The 18,203-nt window shown below is 42.8% G+C and overlaps 3 protein-coding genes across 3 annotated transcripts; all 3 read right to left on the reverse strand.

Annotated features, from left to right (window-relative positions):
• Positions 1-7,207: 7,207 nt before the first annotated feature.
• LOC127346701 (putative B3 domain-containing protein Os03g0621600) lies at positions 7,208-7,920 on the reverse strand. Its single transcript, XM_051372978.1, has 2 exons — positions 7,906-7,920; positions 7,208-7,528 (listed from the first exon to the last, which is right to left on the reverse strand). The coding sequence occupies exons 1-2, from the start codon at positions 7,918-7,920 to the stop codon at positions 7,208-7,210; spliced, it is 336 nt and encodes a 111-aa protein (XP_051228938.1).
• A 1,301-nt stretch (positions 7,921-9,221) lies between these two features.
• Positions 9,222-11,496, reverse strand: LOC127292227 (WUSCHEL-related homeobox 8-like). Its single transcript, XM_071818565.1, has 2 exons — positions 9,754-11,496; positions 9,222-9,671 (listed from the first exon to the last, which is right to left on the reverse strand). The coding sequence occupies exons 1-2, from the start codon at positions 9,956-9,958 to the stop codon at positions 9,340-9,342; spliced, it is 537 nt and encodes a 178-aa protein (XP_071674666.1). The 5' UTR covers positions 9,959-11,496; the 3' UTR covers positions 9,222-9,339.
• An 81-nt stretch (positions 11,497-11,577) lies between these two features.
• On the reverse strand, positions 11,578-16,374 carry LOC127292226 (uncharacterized). Its single transcript, XM_051321579.2, has 5 exons — positions 16,183-16,374; positions 15,971-16,096; positions 15,781-15,849; positions 15,586-15,692; positions 11,578-12,385 (listed from the first exon to the last, which is right to left on the reverse strand). Exons 2-5 carry the CDS (start codon positions 16,077-16,079, stop codon positions 11,834-11,836), a joined length of 837 nt encoding a protein of 278 aa, XP_051177539.1. The 5' UTR covers positions 16,080-16,096; positions 16,183-16,374; the 3' UTR covers positions 11,578-11,833.
• Positions 16,375-18,203: the final 1,829 nt, after the last annotated feature.

The raw sequence follows: 18,203 nt of genomic DNA on the forward strand, positions 1-18,203 counted from the left end.
GAGAGGGATATCTTTGACCTCTTCCTCCCTGAGATCGATAAACCTTGGGTGATCCACTTAAGGGAAACTTGCTGCTGTTCTACGAACCTCTGCTCTTGGAGGCCCAACACTGTCTACAAGAATAGAAGCTCCCGTTGACATCAACGCCGAGCCCTCCGACGGGTACACCGTCACGTATCCTAGTGCGTCTTCCAGCATGTACCAAGGACATGATCCTTCTTCATCTTACTACGGAGGTGCCACCTTATGGGCACCGTGGGATTGATCTCCACTTAGGCCAAAAGCCTAAGCTTGGGGGGAGGTATGCCGGCATCACTCATTCATTGCATATTACAATTGCCGGATATTTGTACATACTTGTTTCGCTTCTTATGGTTGCCTCTAATATGAGGAAGATGATATTTGGGGAAGTGCTGTCTAAAAACAGATTTTGGACTGATACTAAAAAAAATCCTAAAAATATCCAGAACATTATTTTGAGAAGCCAATTTTTGTGCGTGTCCCCCAGGTTATTATCTAACTTTCATTAGTTGAGCACTTTTCGAGTTGAAGAGCGGATGATTTTCGAAAAAAAATGATTATTGTACTGCTGTCAAGTTTGACGGATTTCTGCTACTTTGTGTTTATGTGACTCTTTTAGTTTTCATTCTCTTGTTTTTGCTTTGTTTCTTTCCTAAAACACAAAAATACCAAAAATATTTCTGTTGTTTCTCTTTACCATTTGTTTATTTGGTTTCTTGTTCCTATTTTGCTTTATTTACTATTGCTAGTTTGCTATGAGAAAATCCAAAAAGATTTTGCTTTGTTTGCCTGTTTCTTTTCGTTTTTGTTTCCAATTCAAAAACACCAAAAATATTTGTTGTTCTTCTTCGGTTTTGTAAAATTCACTATGGAGTTCAGCGACCTTCGGTGGTTGGAGCTTGGTTTTCATTTCATATTATTCAAGCTACACAAATGAACGGCAATAATGACAATCTACGACAACTCGACTGTGGTGAGAGGCTGGTATGAACTCTATTTGTTTTCAATTTTGTACATATACTCATCCATGTGAGCATGCTTAGTTGGTTCATGTGAGGTATATGTCATTTAATGAAAGTCTAGTAGTTCATGATCTCTCATGTTTAGCTTCAATTTATTAATATGAGTAGCATGTCATAAATATTTGATTGTATTGTTTTATTCATAGATAGGTATGATATTGTGGTGTCCTCCTCTGAATAATTCATTTGAATCGACTTGGCACATGCTCACGCATGCATATGACTAACAGAAGTCAATTAAGCCTCGATGATTTACTTTGCCTCAGAGTTCTTGTATCACTTTTATGCCTTAGTTAATTTATTTTGTCGCAAGCATGATTATGACAGTTATTGCTCTCTTGATTGTCGCTTCCCAGTCTATTGCTAGCCTTCACTTGTACTGAGCGGGAATGCTGCTCGTGCTTCCAAACCCCTGAAAACCAAGTTATTCCAAAGTGTCCACCATAAATACCTATGCATGGCATCTCAAACCATTCCAAGTAAATTTTCATGTGCTACCTTTAAAACCTTCAAAGTACTTCTCAATTTGTGTCAATGTTTTATAGCTCATGAGGAAGTATGTGGTGTTTTATCTTTCAACCTTGTCATTTACTCCTGACAGACTTTTACCAATGGACTAGTGGCACATCCGCTTATCCAATAATTTTGCAAAAAGAGCTGGCAACGGGGTTCCCAGCCCCAATTAATTAACTTTCATTAATAATTCTCTTCACATGTTTTTCCCTGATTTATCAGTAAGCAACTTAATTTGCAAATAGACACTCCTCAATGGTATGTGAATGTTGGAAGGCACCCGAGGATTCGGTTACCATGGCTTGTGTAAGCAAAGGTTGGGGGGAGTGTCATCCATAATGAGACTAAAATACATGTGTAAACAAAAGAGAAGAGGGATGATTTACCTATCTGGTAGAGATAACGTCCTTCATGGGAGCCGCTCTTAAAAGTCTGGTTGACAAGGTAGTTAGAGTGCCCACTACCATTCGTTGACAACAACAAACACCTCTCAAAACAATTTTACTTCTGTTTTAAAAATGAAAAGCTCTAGCACATGTTAATCCCTGCTTCCCTCTGCGAAGGGCCAATCTTTTACTTTTACGTTGAGTCACCATCCTTTCTTTGAGCACCTTCTTGAGAGCATAATTGTCATTCTTAGTATAATATGCTTGTCCCAGAATATAATTAACTGTGGTATAACTTTGATGCTTTTATCTTTGATAATCTTTACTTCTAGTCTTTCCATGAAATTCAGAGGTGCCTGGGCATTTATGTTTTGTTGTACAAATACGGGCAAGCGAGATACCACTTTATCATATATTTTATGAACATTGCAATCCTGCTGATAGATATGATTCATGATGCTTACTATTAGTTTGTTGGTATCTTTTTCATGATTGACATAACTTTTAGATGACTTTATTTGCATGTATCTTATTATGAATTGCCTAAGTACTCGTCCATATCATGAGAATATTTACATCATATGAACAAATGTGTTCGTGAAAGTTCTTTTATCGCACTCAGTTGTTAACTGAATTGCTTGAGGACAAGCGATAAACTAAGCTTGGGGGGAGTTGATACGTCCAAAACGTATCTACTTTCCCGAACACTTTTGCTATTGTTTTGCCCCTAATTTGTGTATTTTGGATACAACTAACACGGACTAACGCTGTTTTCAGCAGAATTGCCCTGGTGTCTTATTTTTGTGTAGAAAATCAACTTTCGGGAAAATCCCCGGAAATAATTGCAATGGGCCTATTTTCACAGAAGATTGACGGAGCCAGAAGACGAGACGGAGGGGGGCCATGAGGCGCCCACACCACCAGGCGGCGCGGTGGGCCCTAGGCCGCGCCGCCCTATGGTGGCGTCGCCTCGGCCAGCCCCCGGCGCTCCCCTCTGGACTGCTTAAGGCCCTTGACCTAAAAACGTACGGGGGTTCGACCAATTTACCAGAAGACATCCAGAACTCCGCCGCCATCGCGAAACTCCGTCTCAGGATCAGAAACTCCGTTCTGGCACCCTGCCGGGACGGGGAATTGGAGGAGATCATCGCCATCATCACCACCGATGCCTCTCCATCAACCATTCATGCTTCCCCCATCCATGTGTGAGTAATTCCCCCGCTATAGGCTGAAGGGGGTGGTAGGGATTGGATGAGATTGTTCATGTAATAGCCATAAGATTGTTAGGGCATAGTGCCTAGTATCCGTAGTTGGTACTTTTATGATATTGTTGCAACTTGTTATGCTTAATGCTTGTCACTAGGGCCCGAGTGGCATGATTTCAGATATGAACATGTTATTGATTCATGATGATATTCATTGTTTTATGATCTTACCTGCAAGTTGTATACACATATTGCTGTCCGGAACCCGGGGCTCCAATGTGACAGAAATTGGGACAACCGGAGGGGAAGGTTGTGATATGAGGATCACATGTGTTCACGGAGTGTTAATGCTTTGCTCTAGTGCTCTATTAAAAGGAGTACCTTAATTACCAGTAGATTACCTAGAGGCCCGGCTGCCACCGGCTGGTAGGACAATAAATGTTGTGCAAGTTTCTCATTGCGAGCACGTACGACTATATACGGAACACATGCCTATGGTTGTTTAGTACTTGGATAATGTTTTATTACTATCTGCAAATGCCCTGCCTTGATTATTACATGAGTTCTCTTATCCATGCAGCGCCCGTTCATTCATCCCTGTGCATACAGTATTTTAATCCTGCTGTTTACTATAATCACCACTGCTGTCTTTATTATACTGCTGCTTATATTTCACTATTGCTACTGCTATAAACTGTTGCTACTGATAAGCTATTGCGAGCAAGTCTATTTCCAGGTGCAGCTGAATTGACAACTCCGTTGTTAAGGCTTACAAATATTCTTTGGCTCCCCTTGTGTCTAACCAATCAATTGGGTTTTACTTCCCTCGAAGATTGTTGCGATCCCCTATACTTGTGGGTCATCATCCCCCGCCACGAGCGAACGGGAATGGATAAGAGGCTTGTGGGATTGACGTGATAGGGTAGGGTTGGCTATATTGCTGGTGGCGAACACCAGGCTAATAATCTAAAGCGGAGAGTCTCCGCCCTTCTTCCACTCCGTCCCGAAGACTAACTAAGACCAATTGAGTCACGTTTTCATGTTCTAATTGAATACTTTCCATTTATGATATGATTAAAGAAGAAGATTGTTCTTTTACCAAACATATGCGGATCAAATAATGTCTTATAATAAGAAGAAATATTTCTTGGTATCAATCCCCTTGCCCCTCATTCTTTGAGAATCAGAAGGATCCTTTTTGAGTTTCCATTTTTCATTTGGAATCTGGGCTCTTCTATCTTCGACTTATTTTTTTTGCTCTATTCTTTATTTATTTCATTTCGATTTTTCCCTCTTCCTCTATCCTCTAGGTACAACGTTTGCATCAATAGAGAACCTTTTCCTCTGTATGAATCTATATTATTCCATTCCAATTTCCTCCCGACACTTCCCAAGAAAAATCCCGAATTGGATCCAAAATTGACGGGTTAATGTGAGCTTATCCATGCGGTTAGGCGCTCTTCAAATAGGAATCCATTTTCTAACTGGCTTTCGTGCTTTGGTGAGTCATCCGAGATCTTTTCGATGACCTATGTTGTGTTGAAGGGATATCTATATGATCTGATCGATTGCATAAGACCCGCGGTAGCAATAGAACGGGGAAAGTATACACAAAAGACAGTTCTTTTCAATTTTGATTATCTATATATTAGTATTAGTTAGTAGTATTAGTTAGTAGTACTATTCTATTAGTTACCGAGGAGAAAGGGGGCTCAACAGGAAGAGGAACATCGTAAGATCCCAAGATGCACATGTGTGTACAATATGGTCACATTATCACAAACTATGCCGCGATTCTATCCATAACATTGGTCATTTGACCTAAATGTCATGAAACCTCGAACATGATAGCTCATTTTGTGAAGGATTTTTTATGATGTTTGCAATTTTCCAAATTTAATATTTTTTCCTTGCAACTATGACACATAATATGACACCACGCGAAGGTTTCACATTGTTTGGATCGTTTTTGAAATTTTTATGCCCGTTTCAAACTATATTCAAAACGGCGGGCAAGAAGATCCTTTGCCCGGGGCTGAGGCTCGGCAAACTTGCACTAGATCTCTGATGAAATGGCATGTTGTGAACCTAAAAATGATTTTTACAAAAAAATTGAGCATTATATCATGTACCTGTAGTTCAAATCTGGTCGGCCTCCTACCGATTCGGTAGGAATTTCTCTTTTTCATGAGGGGTGGACGGAAAGGTTCCAGATACACCGGTTAAGAAATTGTCCATCTTATGTGGTCTAGTATTTTTGAAAAATGTGTTGGTACCAATGTGAAACTTTAATTTGGTGGTTGCTTCACAAAACACCCCGTTTTCGACACCTCAAAAATGGAAAATGGTTTTTTCGTGCGATGAAATGGAAAACTTCCTCCTGCAACATCGTAAGACATCCCAAGATGGACATGTGTGCATATTATCACAAACTATGCCACGATTCTATCCATAACATTGGTTGTTATGTGTGAAAGCCATAAAACATTGGACATGATAGCTCATTTTTTTGAAGGTTTTTTTGAGATATTTGCAATATTCCGTGTTCGATATTTTTCCAAGATAGATCTTATTTTTCTGAAAAAATTGATATATTCTTTGTATTTTTCTGCATTATAATAATTTAGTTATGATTTTTCGAAGATTAAAGTGGTAAAATGAAAAATAGCTGAAATATGTGCCGTCGGCACAGGCCTGACACTGTTAGCTCGCCGTCACGGTGGAGACGCTGTGCCGACGGCCGAAACTGTGCCGATGGTTGCCGTCGGCACAGACCTTCATGTGCTGACGATTTACCTGTGTCGACGGCTGACCTACTGGCCTGGCCGGAACAGGTCATGTGCCGACGGCCCCGATATTTTGCCGTCAGCACAGGATCTAGCCATCGGGACCTCGGCGCGTCCCCGTAGTGTAGATTTCATGTGGTTCCGTCTAATTAGATTTTTCGTGGCCATTGATTAAATCAACCGATAATTCTGTTTAGCTATTACAAAGCTTCAACTGTACTTGCCAACGGTCAACAAAAAGATTCCATTGGTTTTGGAAGGAAATAACATGTGATTCCTTAGATTGTGTGTGGTTATGTGTATCTTAGTTATGCAGAGGCCATGTGTAATGCTTAAACCTTTTAATAATAAAATGCCCTTTATTAAAAAAATGATATCCTCTCTTACCCACGTCTATGAGACCAAACCCACATCTCCTCACATCCTCTCTCCTCCTAGGACTCCTCCACAGGCTCCTCTCCGATGAGCGACGCCACTGCCCCCGGCACCGCCCCTCCTGGTACCACCCCTCCCGGCGCCGCCGCCACCGCCGAGGAAACCCACGTCTCCTCTCGGACGAAATCCTCCCTAAAGTTTAAATCAGTATGTGTTTGCTGCCTAAAGTTGATAAATATGAACATGTACTTAATAAAATTTTAACTTATAAGTAGAAAGGGTGGGGATTAGTTGAAAAGCGAGCTGAATCGCAGAGTAAAACACTAAAACTACGGGCGCGTTTGGTAGCCTGCATCACTTTCCTGCACCACTGGCGCAGCGGGAAGGAGTCCCCTGTGCGTCGCAGATGGGCCATGGCCATAAAAGCCACGTTGTTTGGTGGCCTGCATAGAGTTTTTTCGGCCCCGTGTAGATTTGGGCTCTGCCCGTTTGGTAGGTCGGTTTTGAGGCCTCCTAGCAGCCCAGAACGGCGCCTATGTTATTTGGTTGCAACCCAGAAATTGTTTCTGCTTACCTCTTACCTTCGGTGGTGAGGTTACCAGCGATCAACAGCACAAGGAAGAACACAGTTCACAGTTCAGACAAACTTAGCAGTGATAATAGTTCAAACACGTTCATAGTTCAGGATACAGGACGATCATAGTTCAGGACACAAGACGAGCATAGTTCAGGACACACCATAGACGATCATAGTTCAACAAGACGACTGGAACAGCAAGTACACACAACCAGGAGCTTCAGTCATGACTTTGGAAGACGATACACCTGGTCGCGTCGTCATGGTAACGACACATGGTCATCACCTCTGTGCAGGTGTAGTCGAAGATGGCCACATTGTACTAGAAGGTGGACACCTTCTTGAAGACGAGGAACTGACCTATCTGCAACTGATGAGCGACGGCGAAGGCCGCCCACCCCTGGTCGATGTATGCGTCATTGCCTTCTCTCACTGTAGTCATCCTCCAGTAGCAGCCTGTGTTGGTGGTGACGTTGATGTTCGAAGGGATTTCTCCGAACCACCTGAGGAAATCATGAGGGATCCGTAGCCGGTTGAAGGTTGGCTTGAAGACGATACGCAGGAACTGGTCCGGCCCCACGTCCGACTGGAAGTGGCCGACGTTAGCCACCCTTCGCTTCTTGGACGGTCCCTCGTCGGGGGTCTAAGGTGACCCAAGCTTGAGCTTCTTAGTCTGCCACAAGAACACATGCCATTAGAGGTGTGCCTGCTCACAAGTATATAGATGAAAACGAACATTGGAAACATGTGATGCCTCAAACATTGGATCACACGGCAGCTCAATGGACTTCCCTCAAACTAAGTCTAGTGTGCAAGATATCACACACCAACGACTAAGTTTGAGGGCAGCACCTTGCCTTCCAGTGTGCCAGTGTTAAATCATTGGCCAATGCACTAGACAAACCAAAACGAGGCCTCATACATGTATGATCACACGGCAGGCAAAGGGACTGCCCGCAAACTAAGTCTAGTGTGCAAGTCATATGGCACACACGACTAAGTTTGAGGGTAGCACCTTGCCTTCCAGTGTGCCATTGTTGAATCATTGACCAATGCACTAGACAAACCAAAATGAGGTCTCATATATTGGATCACAAGGCAGGCAAAGGGACTGTCCGCAAACTAAGTCTAGTGTGCAAGTCATATGGCACACACGACTAAGTTTGACGGCAGCACCCTGCCTTCCGTTGTACCATAGTTAAATCATTGGCAATTGAACAACTGAAAAAGTACAAACATGGAAAGCAAGGTAGCATAGGCCTCATAGAATGAGCACATATGGAAGAGATGTTTGATCTGAACCAATGGCATGGTGATGTTCAGTCATGCCATAGGTTCAGATCAATCATCTCCTCACACAATGATTACCGGTTACAATCTTCAGCCTAGTTCAATCGGAAACTACAAATCTACAGCAAACTACCGCGACTCATTCCGCACAGCAATCTCAACATGCTAAACCCCAGCACAAAAAACCCTTCCCCTCTTCGCATGCACAGTAAGATATGCCAGTTTCAGCAATCCAAAGCACGATCTAGGAAGGATCTACCGCAATCTGACACTATAGTAACAGATCTAAGCAAATCGAAACCGTGAAATGCAAGAACTGGACAAGAACTGCAAGAAATGGGGACGAACACCTTGCAAAACGTCAATCCTACCGTTATCCTAACGAAAACCCTAGCAGATCTAATGTGCATGTCGTCGGAAATCCCCGAGAATGGCATGTTTGAACAGAACGAGTATGAAGGTGAGAAGGAGAGGTCGTTACCGCCATTCTTCCGACCGAGGACGAGCTCGAGGTCGCGGGAGAAGACGAGATGCCGATGAGTACTGCGGAGCAGATTGCGACCGATGTCGAGGTCCTGGTCACCGACGTCTCCTCCTCCGGTAGCGGTGCTCCTCCCTGCGTCGGTGCGGTGGATTGGTCGGCGGGAGGGGAACCGCCGGGTGATGTGACAGTTTGGGGGAGGTGAGAGTGCGGTCGTGACTGAGAGGAATGAGAGGGGAGCGGTGAGGCTAATTATGGCGCGTGTTCCCGAGGGAACGCGGTTCTCCGCCTGCCTTCTCCACGCGTGCAGGCTTCTGGCCGCAACGGCCCTGGTCCCGGAGAAACTGTCATTTCGGGCGTTCCTCTAGGGCCTGTCCCGGTTCATGCAACAACGCAGTGGGCTGCAGGCATCCAAACGGACCGAAAATTGCTGGCCCGATGCGAGCCAAGGGGGATGCAAGCTGCCAAAAGCGCCCTACATGAATGTGGTCAGAAGTTCAGAACCAACACCAAAAAAGTTGAAGCGGCACCATAAAAACATCAGACCTAAATATGCATGGCTAAATCCTTGATATTTCTCGGAACCTCTATCTTATATGACTAAATCCTGCGGTGAAGAACAAATAATCGGTTTATCCAAGTCTAAAATAGATGTCCCAGCAACATCCGTGCGCCATCATGGTCTAGTTAGAGGAGCTGCGTGCCTGAGCTTCAGATTCACCGTTATTTAGCGGCGATGCTGCCTGCTTGCGCTTCAGATTGCGCTTGGCACGCGCACGTCGGTTCTGAAACCAGTTGTAGACATTGGTCTCCGCGACCTGGCCGTGCTGCGAGAGCTCCGCCGTGATGTCTTGTATCTTCTGCCTGCCTGGTAGCGCCCCATTTCCTTGGCCGAAAATGCTCTCGAGGATATGCAGCTGCATCTGGGTCGGCTGCCATCGCTGCCTCGCGGTGAACTTCTTATCTCCATGAATCACCGGAGGATCACGGTACAGATTACCACCGGACCTCACGCCTGAAGAAAACGAAATCTCAATCAGCTGATCACGAGAGGAGGTACGTGTAGCGGTTGCTACACGTACGTGTAGTGCATGTACCTGCAATGGAGCCCTGGTGCGCGGTGAGCGCGTGGTGCATCTCGAGGAGCTGCTCGCAGATGGTTGCGTAGATTGAGATCTGCTTCCGGAGCACCTCCACCTGCTCGTCCGTCATCACCACGACGTACCCCGGCACCTCCCATGCGCCGCCGCTCACCTCCGCCGGCGTGGTGGAGGCGCAGGCCTTGCCCTTGTCCCGATTCATGGCTCCCTGCCGGTCGCTACAGGAGGCACACAGATTCTTCTCGTGAAAGGAGACAAAGAGGATGGACTTTGGAAGAAGAAAGTTTTGTCCCTGGTGCAATGAAAAACGGAAGGAAATCCGCCCGACAGATGCCAGAAGGCCATGCTAGGTAATTAATACAACAATCGTACCGTATTTGTTCCATTGCACCGACGCAAACAAGTACATTACAGTACAGGGGGTCGGGATGAGTTTTTTCTCATCAATCAATTGTCTCCGAGGATTCTCGGGGTGACCTCCTTTTTCTAGTTGTTGTAGTTTGTTGGTGTGTGTGTGTGTGTTTTCTCTTTTATCTCCTCCTGTACCCCCTGTAAACTCCGGTTCATTTGGACCCCTATCTTGTAGAGGCTGCAAAGCCTCATAGGCAACTATGAATGAAAAAATTCAGGTGGGGATTCGCTCCCCCCCGGTGACCATTCAAAAAAAAACATTACAGTACAAATAGTAATTCTAAAGCTGACAAAATCTAACATATTGTCATCCAGTGATAAATAATTTAAGATCAACCATGAAATTCTAACTGACAACAAACAACATATCATGATCTTTGAACATCCGAAGTGTAGAGCGGCAGCTAATAATATAGGACGGCAGCAATGGGTATTTGGCAATTGCAGCAGCAAGTTGACAGCAGCGGCGCAACAGATATAGCAAGTAGCAACAGAAGCAGCGGCTATCAACGGCGGCAGGAGGAAGAGAGGGGGAAGAAGGAGGCGATGTACCTGCTTGAGGTATGACAGAGTATGAGAAATGATGCAACGCGGTACGTGTCCATATTGAGCCTGTCGGTCAGTTTATAAAGTAGGAGACTTGGATGGTAAGAAGCCTGTCCTAGAAATAAGGCAGGAGATCATTACAGATCCAATACTGCCAAATATACATATGTCAAATATTCTCGATTTTTTTTACTCCGTATTAAATTTTTTTCGGAATTTCGCAAATATGATCGCAGGGAGGAAACCCACTTCTCGTTGGCTTGTGCAATGTAACCCTCTTCCCGTTGGCTCTTGTAAAAAGCGTATGAGTGTGCTACTTTTGAAATACCAGCTTATATTGTTACGTCAGTTAACCCTTATCTCACAATGACGAGGAAAACATTGGTATGGAAACCCAGAAAAGAACCCCCCCTTCAACTGAAGGACACAGCTGGTTGTAGTGTGGAAATAACTCTTTTAGGGAATTTCTGCAATGGTCAGCTGGTGTACTCGATTTGCGTTTCGGGATTTGATCCTGTACTTGCTCTGAAAGGTGGTAGTGTCAATGAATTCAACGGCAAAACTGTGGACACAATCAGCTAAGCTTGTTAAAAGTAAATCCAGACTTGCCTGACGCAGAAAAGCTGGTGCAGTTGTACATAACTGAAGGAGAATTTGTTGTTTGAATCTCCAGCATGCAAAGAACAATCGCCCTGGTCGCTCGCTCACACCACAGCATGCCATCTCTTCCAAACACCGAGCGAGCGCATGCTGGAATGACGGTCCAAATCGCTGCAAAGCAACCTTTAGAAACTCTCAAGGTGCAAGTGCACCTCAACTACTATCCATGAGCTATATATACCATGAAGTAAATCAAGCTGCTACTGAGAAAGCAAATTCCATGAATTCAATACAACTACGAGTCCAGGGTTCAACTTTGCATCATATTACGAGTCCAACACACACACATAACACAAGGCACGCATACAGAGAACGTAGCTAACAAGACAGAATCCAACTCATTCGCAAGCAGTATATTATTACTATCTTCATCCTGGGAAACTACCAAAATAAGGTGCTGGTCATGGAGAACAAATCCATGAAAATATTATTCAGATAGAGCTTCTTGCTGGACTCACATTCAGCTTCTCTTGTTCGCGTAGTCATCCTCAGCCACATCTTCAGCCTTGAAATCGTCATCAAGCAAGTCATCCTGGCCGTCACTGGTCTTCGCATCCACAGCAACATCCTCCTTGCCAGAAACATCGAATTTGAGATCACTTAGCAGGTCATCAAGCTTCCCAGCAGAGGCATCATTGTCTGCGCCGTAGTTTCCATCTCCAAATGCAGCAGCAGGTGCTCCACCCCCTTGATTCAGGCCATCACCGCCATAGTTGCCAGGAGCAGCATTGTATCCACCACCACCACCTGTGTAACCAGCATCGCCATAGCCACCTTGCCCACCTTGAGGGGGGCCATAGTTCCCACCATTGTATCCGCCGCCACCACCACTTGCATAGCCTCCTCCACCGTATCCACCACCTCCACTGTAGCCTCCTCCACCGTAACCACCACCGCCGCTGCCGCCATATCCACCACCGCCGCCGCCAAAGCCACCACCACCACCAAAGCCACCAGCACGACTACCACGGTCATGAGCATAGCTCACCCTCACTATCCGACCCTGCAGATCCTGGTGCAGCAGAAGAAACCATATTAGAAAACGAACTGACAATGAATGATTATAGAAGACAGATTGAGCTGCCAACAAGAAACAAGCAAATGTGATCACATAAGCTTCTGAATAGAAATGCAATTTTTGGTTTATAATTTTAAATAGTAGTGAAAAGGGAATAAATAGTGGACAAAGACTGATCCAGCTTGTACCATACCATAAATTAATCGGAATAGGATCACATATCAGCCTCAATGAGGAAAAAAGATAAATAACATAAATTGTCGATCACACGCAACACAGGTACAGAATAACAAATCAAACGAAACACCAATACACAATTGCACAACTATCACAAAAGCTGAAAAGTTCTAAACACGCAACCTCTATTGGACCAAAAAAAGTCACATGGGAACATTACCTAAAATGATATGTAAAATCCAAGCTTAAACTGATTTCAAGCAATAGCATATAATATAACAGAAGACAAGGAAGAAAACTACAATTCTGTTACAAAAATAGCATAGGATGACTGGCCATGCCCTAGACATTTTCATTACGTGTCCATTCTTTTGGATGAATAACAAGTTAGAACATTTGAAAACAAAAAATCCATTTAAGTTAGACAAAACAAGAGCAAAATGTTAGAAAAATCAATGTGGTCTCTTAAGATAGTCAATGGTTTCCTTCCCACCACTCTATGGAACAAAAATGGCTGACTCACAACCCTTTCCCATGCTCCATCCTCAACACTATCTGCTCCATGTGCAATCTACCTTAACAACATTCAGGACATAAGCCTATTAAGAATATGCAGTTTTGAGTTCATCGGATAAAAGTTTACCTGAATCTACCTTTGCTTATCTCAACATTACTAGCCAATGCCTCTCACCAACTTTAACACTTTCCTAATTGAAACCGCCTTGGTAATTATAAATACAGACAAAACCATGTTAACTTGAAATGTTAATGCTATATTAACACAGCTTGAGCTTCAAGGAAATACGATTGCAAAACTTTCTGCCAAGATCTCAATTGCAAGTGCTAGTTGCCAAGAGGACAAGACTGTCAGGCTGGCATAGTTCGGAAAGGGGAACATTGTTTGCTCCTCGGGGAGACAGAAGATTTTGCTCCATGAGTTAACAGCTACTAGCTACCTAACGGTTGAGATGACAGGATTATATATATCCCCAGATTGTGTTAGTCCTAGAGTATTTGTTGCTTTGCCTCCCTGTAACTGAAATCATCACTGCACAAGCTGAGATATTATGAAGCACTAAAAGGGATGCTGCCAATTAAAGAAATGTCGTTTACATACACCTTTTAGTCTCTAACTCATCGAAATATATTTGGCCCGGGGAGGAATGCCGTTCTGGTGAATGTGGAGTTGTGGACAAAAAGCAATACATTGAGTAATTAGGTTCCACAGCAATCAACCATGTAAATTTTCTCAAATAGCATAGTAGGTTACTGTACAGTTCAAAAAGATAAAAGCGTTCAGCTTCATTTTTTGGTACATGATACCTGAGATTTAGCAGGCCTACCATGTATAATTTCTAAAATCTCATAGTAGGTTACTGTACACTTGAAAAAGATAAAAGCGTTCAGCTTCATTTTTTGGTACATTATACCTGAGTTTTAGCAGGCCTATTTGGATGTCATCTGTCAACATTTTTTCAGAAAGTATTGGCACATGCTAAAATGATTAGAGCATCTTTGATACAAAGGACTTCCATAGTTTCGTATGAGTCTTGGAGGATTGTAATCCTTCAGAACATTTCCAAAGATTGTAATCCATACAAATTTTTTAATAAAAATTCCTGAGCACTACATTTTACACACACAAAAAAAAATCAATTTAATCTAAATGGATTCAAGAAAACATAACATTGCAGTTCTAAATTTGCCCATTGCCGTTTTTGTATCTGGATGCCGTTAGTAACATATGGTCCCTCATTTCATCCTTTTTTTTGGCACCAGCAGGCTAGACCGTTGGACCAAAACTTTCATTTAGCATCAATTTCCTGTATTTTTGCGACAAAGGACAATCTAGTCTTACATATCGGATAGCAGGATGTCATAGATGGAAAATGTAATGGTAGTGTTACTGTTATTCGGCAGCAAAGTGCTAGAAAACAAATTTCCCATTGAACCAATCATGTTTGATAATGGTACTGTCATTGTGGAATTCAAATTTATCATGAAATGACATTTGCTTGTTTTTTAGTTGACGCACCAAAATGCGGTCTTGTGTTTATCTTACACATAACAAGCTGCTGAATAATATTATGATACCAATTACTCATACCGACAGAGATGGAATTCCAATTTAGCATGACATATCTCACTTATAACATGAAACACAAAAAATAGATACTATTACAGAATGAAATGCACCTTCAGCATTCTGCAGTATATATAATAAATAATAATAACATCCAACAACACAAAGCATGTCCCTAAATTCACATGAGCCCTTCATTAGATTGTGCTGAATTGGATTCGCTTTCAATATTTAAAATGACAATGCAGGCCTGATTCCAGAGCATCGCTGACTATTTAGGTTAATGATGGTATCCACAACAAAACGAAACAACATAATACGTGTTCAATAAAAAAAAAACAAGGACATTGTGTTACCACTATGGGTTCCATCAATTATGCTGTTGTGGATACAAATCAGCAGTCACAAGGTTAGGGAACTCATCGTCGTCTAGCGTGACAGGGCTCCCTTCTCTAACAAGGTAGGGAGATCCTGACGCTTGGTTTAGCTTTGGGCTTTGACTATTTTATTGGCTTGAAGTGGTTCTTATGAAAGTAATCTCTAGGATAAAGGAAACTAACTTTATCATCTCAATCCTGCTAAATAAGATCATTTCATCTTTATTTGGTTGGATGAGATTAGAGCCAGCTGTGGTACATTGCCACAGCTATGTAACTCCGCAAATAACAATCTACATAGCACACGAAATCATTGTAATTGTAACATATAAAATGTTGTTGGTTCACCGAAACAATTTTTCAAAATAACCTAATAAACAACAAGCCCTTGTTAGCAATTACCAATTAGCGCAGCTTCTAAGCAATAACACCGCATACAACATACAAACACTTTTAATGAATATTAAACCATGAGAAGAATTATAGATAAGAAAAAACAACGCATAAGGTTCACAAGCATCTGACATTCGAAGTGCAAACAGTTTAACGTGACACACCTTCCCATCCATTCCAGTAATGGCAGCCCCGGCCTCCTCTGCCGAAGTGTAGGTCACAAAACCGAACCCCCTTGACCTTCCAGTTTCGCGGTCCATGATTACCTTGGCTGAACAAACGAGACAGGGTTATTGTCGACATATACAGGGGCACATGTTCTAATCCACGTGAAACTGAGAAACAAGAGAGAAACATGCCTTCAATGACTTGGCCGTAGCTAGAGAACGCCTCCCCGAGGCTCTGCTCATCCGTGCCGTACGAGATGCCTGCAGAGGCGGAACAGGTTGTTAGAACGACGATGAGGGGCGCTTCACTGAACAACAAAAATCTTCTCTCGGGGCACATGGAAACAGGTGAGCAGTACGGGGGAGAGAGATGTCTCCGAACCTCCGATGAAGACCTTGGAGGAGGACATGCAGCGGACGGCCTGGAGCAGCGACGAGCCGGAACCCGCGGATCGCTTGGCGATACTCCCGAGCTTCTGGAGGAACGCCATCTCTCGGGGGGGAATCCCTGCCAGACAGGGGCGAATTCAAGATGGTTTGCGGGTCAGCGGGGTTTAAGAAATCGCTAGATCTGGATGAAGGCAAGGGTCGTACCTCGAAATCCAATGGGCGGAGGTTGAGGGCGCGGCGGAGACGGCGGGAGCGCGGCGGAGCGGCGAGGGAGGACGGGAATGATGACGGCGGCGACGAGAGGCGGCGGGATTAGGGTTTGGAGGGAGCGGACGGCGGCGCCTGGTTAGCCTGTAGGGCTTCAGGGGCTGGGGTCTGGCGGCCGTGAATGGGGAGCAGATTGTTTTAAAATGTATTTTTCTTTTCTTTTTTGTGGAGAGAAAATTGATATTCTCCTTTTCTTTTTGCGCACGGCTGGGAACGGTGAATGGAGAGCAGATTGATTTGTATCCATAAATGCATAATTGATGGTGAAGGGACGGTCTACATCCTAAATTTGGAAGAAGGTTTTTTTTTGCACTATCCTCGTTTCAGTGGTGCGTCTAACGTTGGGTGAGGTTGTGTGGAATCATGTGTCCGGTGGATCTCTTAGGATCCGGTCGGTTTTCGTGTTCGTTAGTGTGGTTTTAGGTCAACGGCTATCATCATTAGAGATGGTTGATTGTCTGGTGTACCGGTCCTTTGAAGTTTTAGCACGACGACTTTCTCTCTATCTACTACAACAAACTCTACTACAACAAGTTTTGCCTGGCTCCGATGGTGGGGGGGGGGGGGGGGACGAGAAAGATGGCGCGCCTTCGACTCGTGCTAGTCTCTATAATCGTCTCTATGTGATCCAATAACCTATTTGTACTTTTATTCTTTTAGATTTTTTGTACTGTTGTTGATGATTATTAATAGATCAATGAAATTTTCGTCAAAAAAAGAACTACAAAGCATGTGTTCAGCAACTTAGCCGAAACAAAATTGACCTATAAATGATGCGCAAACGCAAAACAAAACTATGTTGCAAGAATTTTATGCATATTCTTTAGTACACCCTCCAGTATGTTTTAACTTTTTCTATATTTGAATGTATCTACATGTTAAATAAGGTTTATGTACATCTAAATTTAGATAAAGTTATAAGACATGTTTCATGTAACGAATGAAATATGGAATTCACACGCAACAAGCATTGATGGTCAAAATATTTTGCTAGAGTAATGTCAATCTTTAAAAATGCCATCGTCTTTTGTAGGCATTCATTTTTTATGAACAATACGGAGTAGTTCCACCATCTCACTTAGGGCTCCTTTGAATCATAGGATAGGAAAAAAACATAGAAATAGAAAAATCATAGGATTGGTATGTCATGTCCATTTAAATTCTATTGGAAGATGAAGTGTGTTTAATCGTTGCAAAGGAATTTTTCTATGAGGTATGACCTAATGTTTTTTTATAGGATTTACACTACAAGATTTCTACAGGATTAATTTCTATAGGATGTATTCATATGAATCAAACAACTTGTATAGGAAAATTTCTCATAGAATCTAAATCCTACACAATTCCTTGATAAATTGTAAAACCCCAGATATTTACTAAGCTAAGTAATCGAGACTTACATTTTTTAATCAACAATACGGGTTAGAAAATTTCGTATATATTTTACTAATGTTATATCTGCCTAGGTTTAACCATAATACTGGTGAGATCACGCTTGGCCGGGAAACATTGTAGATTGAACCATGTATGTTTGAACTATTGATTGACATGCATTACATACTTGCAATATAAATTTGAGATCAAGTAATTCCAAAACAATTGCAATAAGAAACTAATAAATAGGATACAATAGTAATAAGAAAATGCCAATAGTAAATTGAATTTGTCTGGTATGTGTGTCTCAATGTTTGAGTTATTTGAGGGGAGAAAACATGAGTTGACCATGATTGCGGAGTGTGCGATCGAGACCATGAGGCGCCGGAAATGTTATTTTTCATAGACTAATATTTCGAGAAAATATGTTTCCGATGTAAGTGATCCTGCCGGTAAAATTCTACCTAACTAGCAAAACTCGCTGCGAGGGAAAATATGTACTGAATGCGGAACCGAACTAATTGTTCTGAAGTATATATTTAAACTATTTTTATAAGAAATTGGCGGAACCCTCTAATAAAAAT

Source organism: Lolium perenne, chromosome 4, assembly GCF_019359855.2.
Source record: "Lolium perenne isolate Kyuss_39 chromosome 4, Kyuss_2.0, whole genome shotgun sequence".
In the NCBI taxonomy this organism is placed as follows: Eukaryota; Viridiplantae; Streptophyta; class Magnoliopsida; order Poales; family Poaceae; genus Lolium; species Lolium perenne.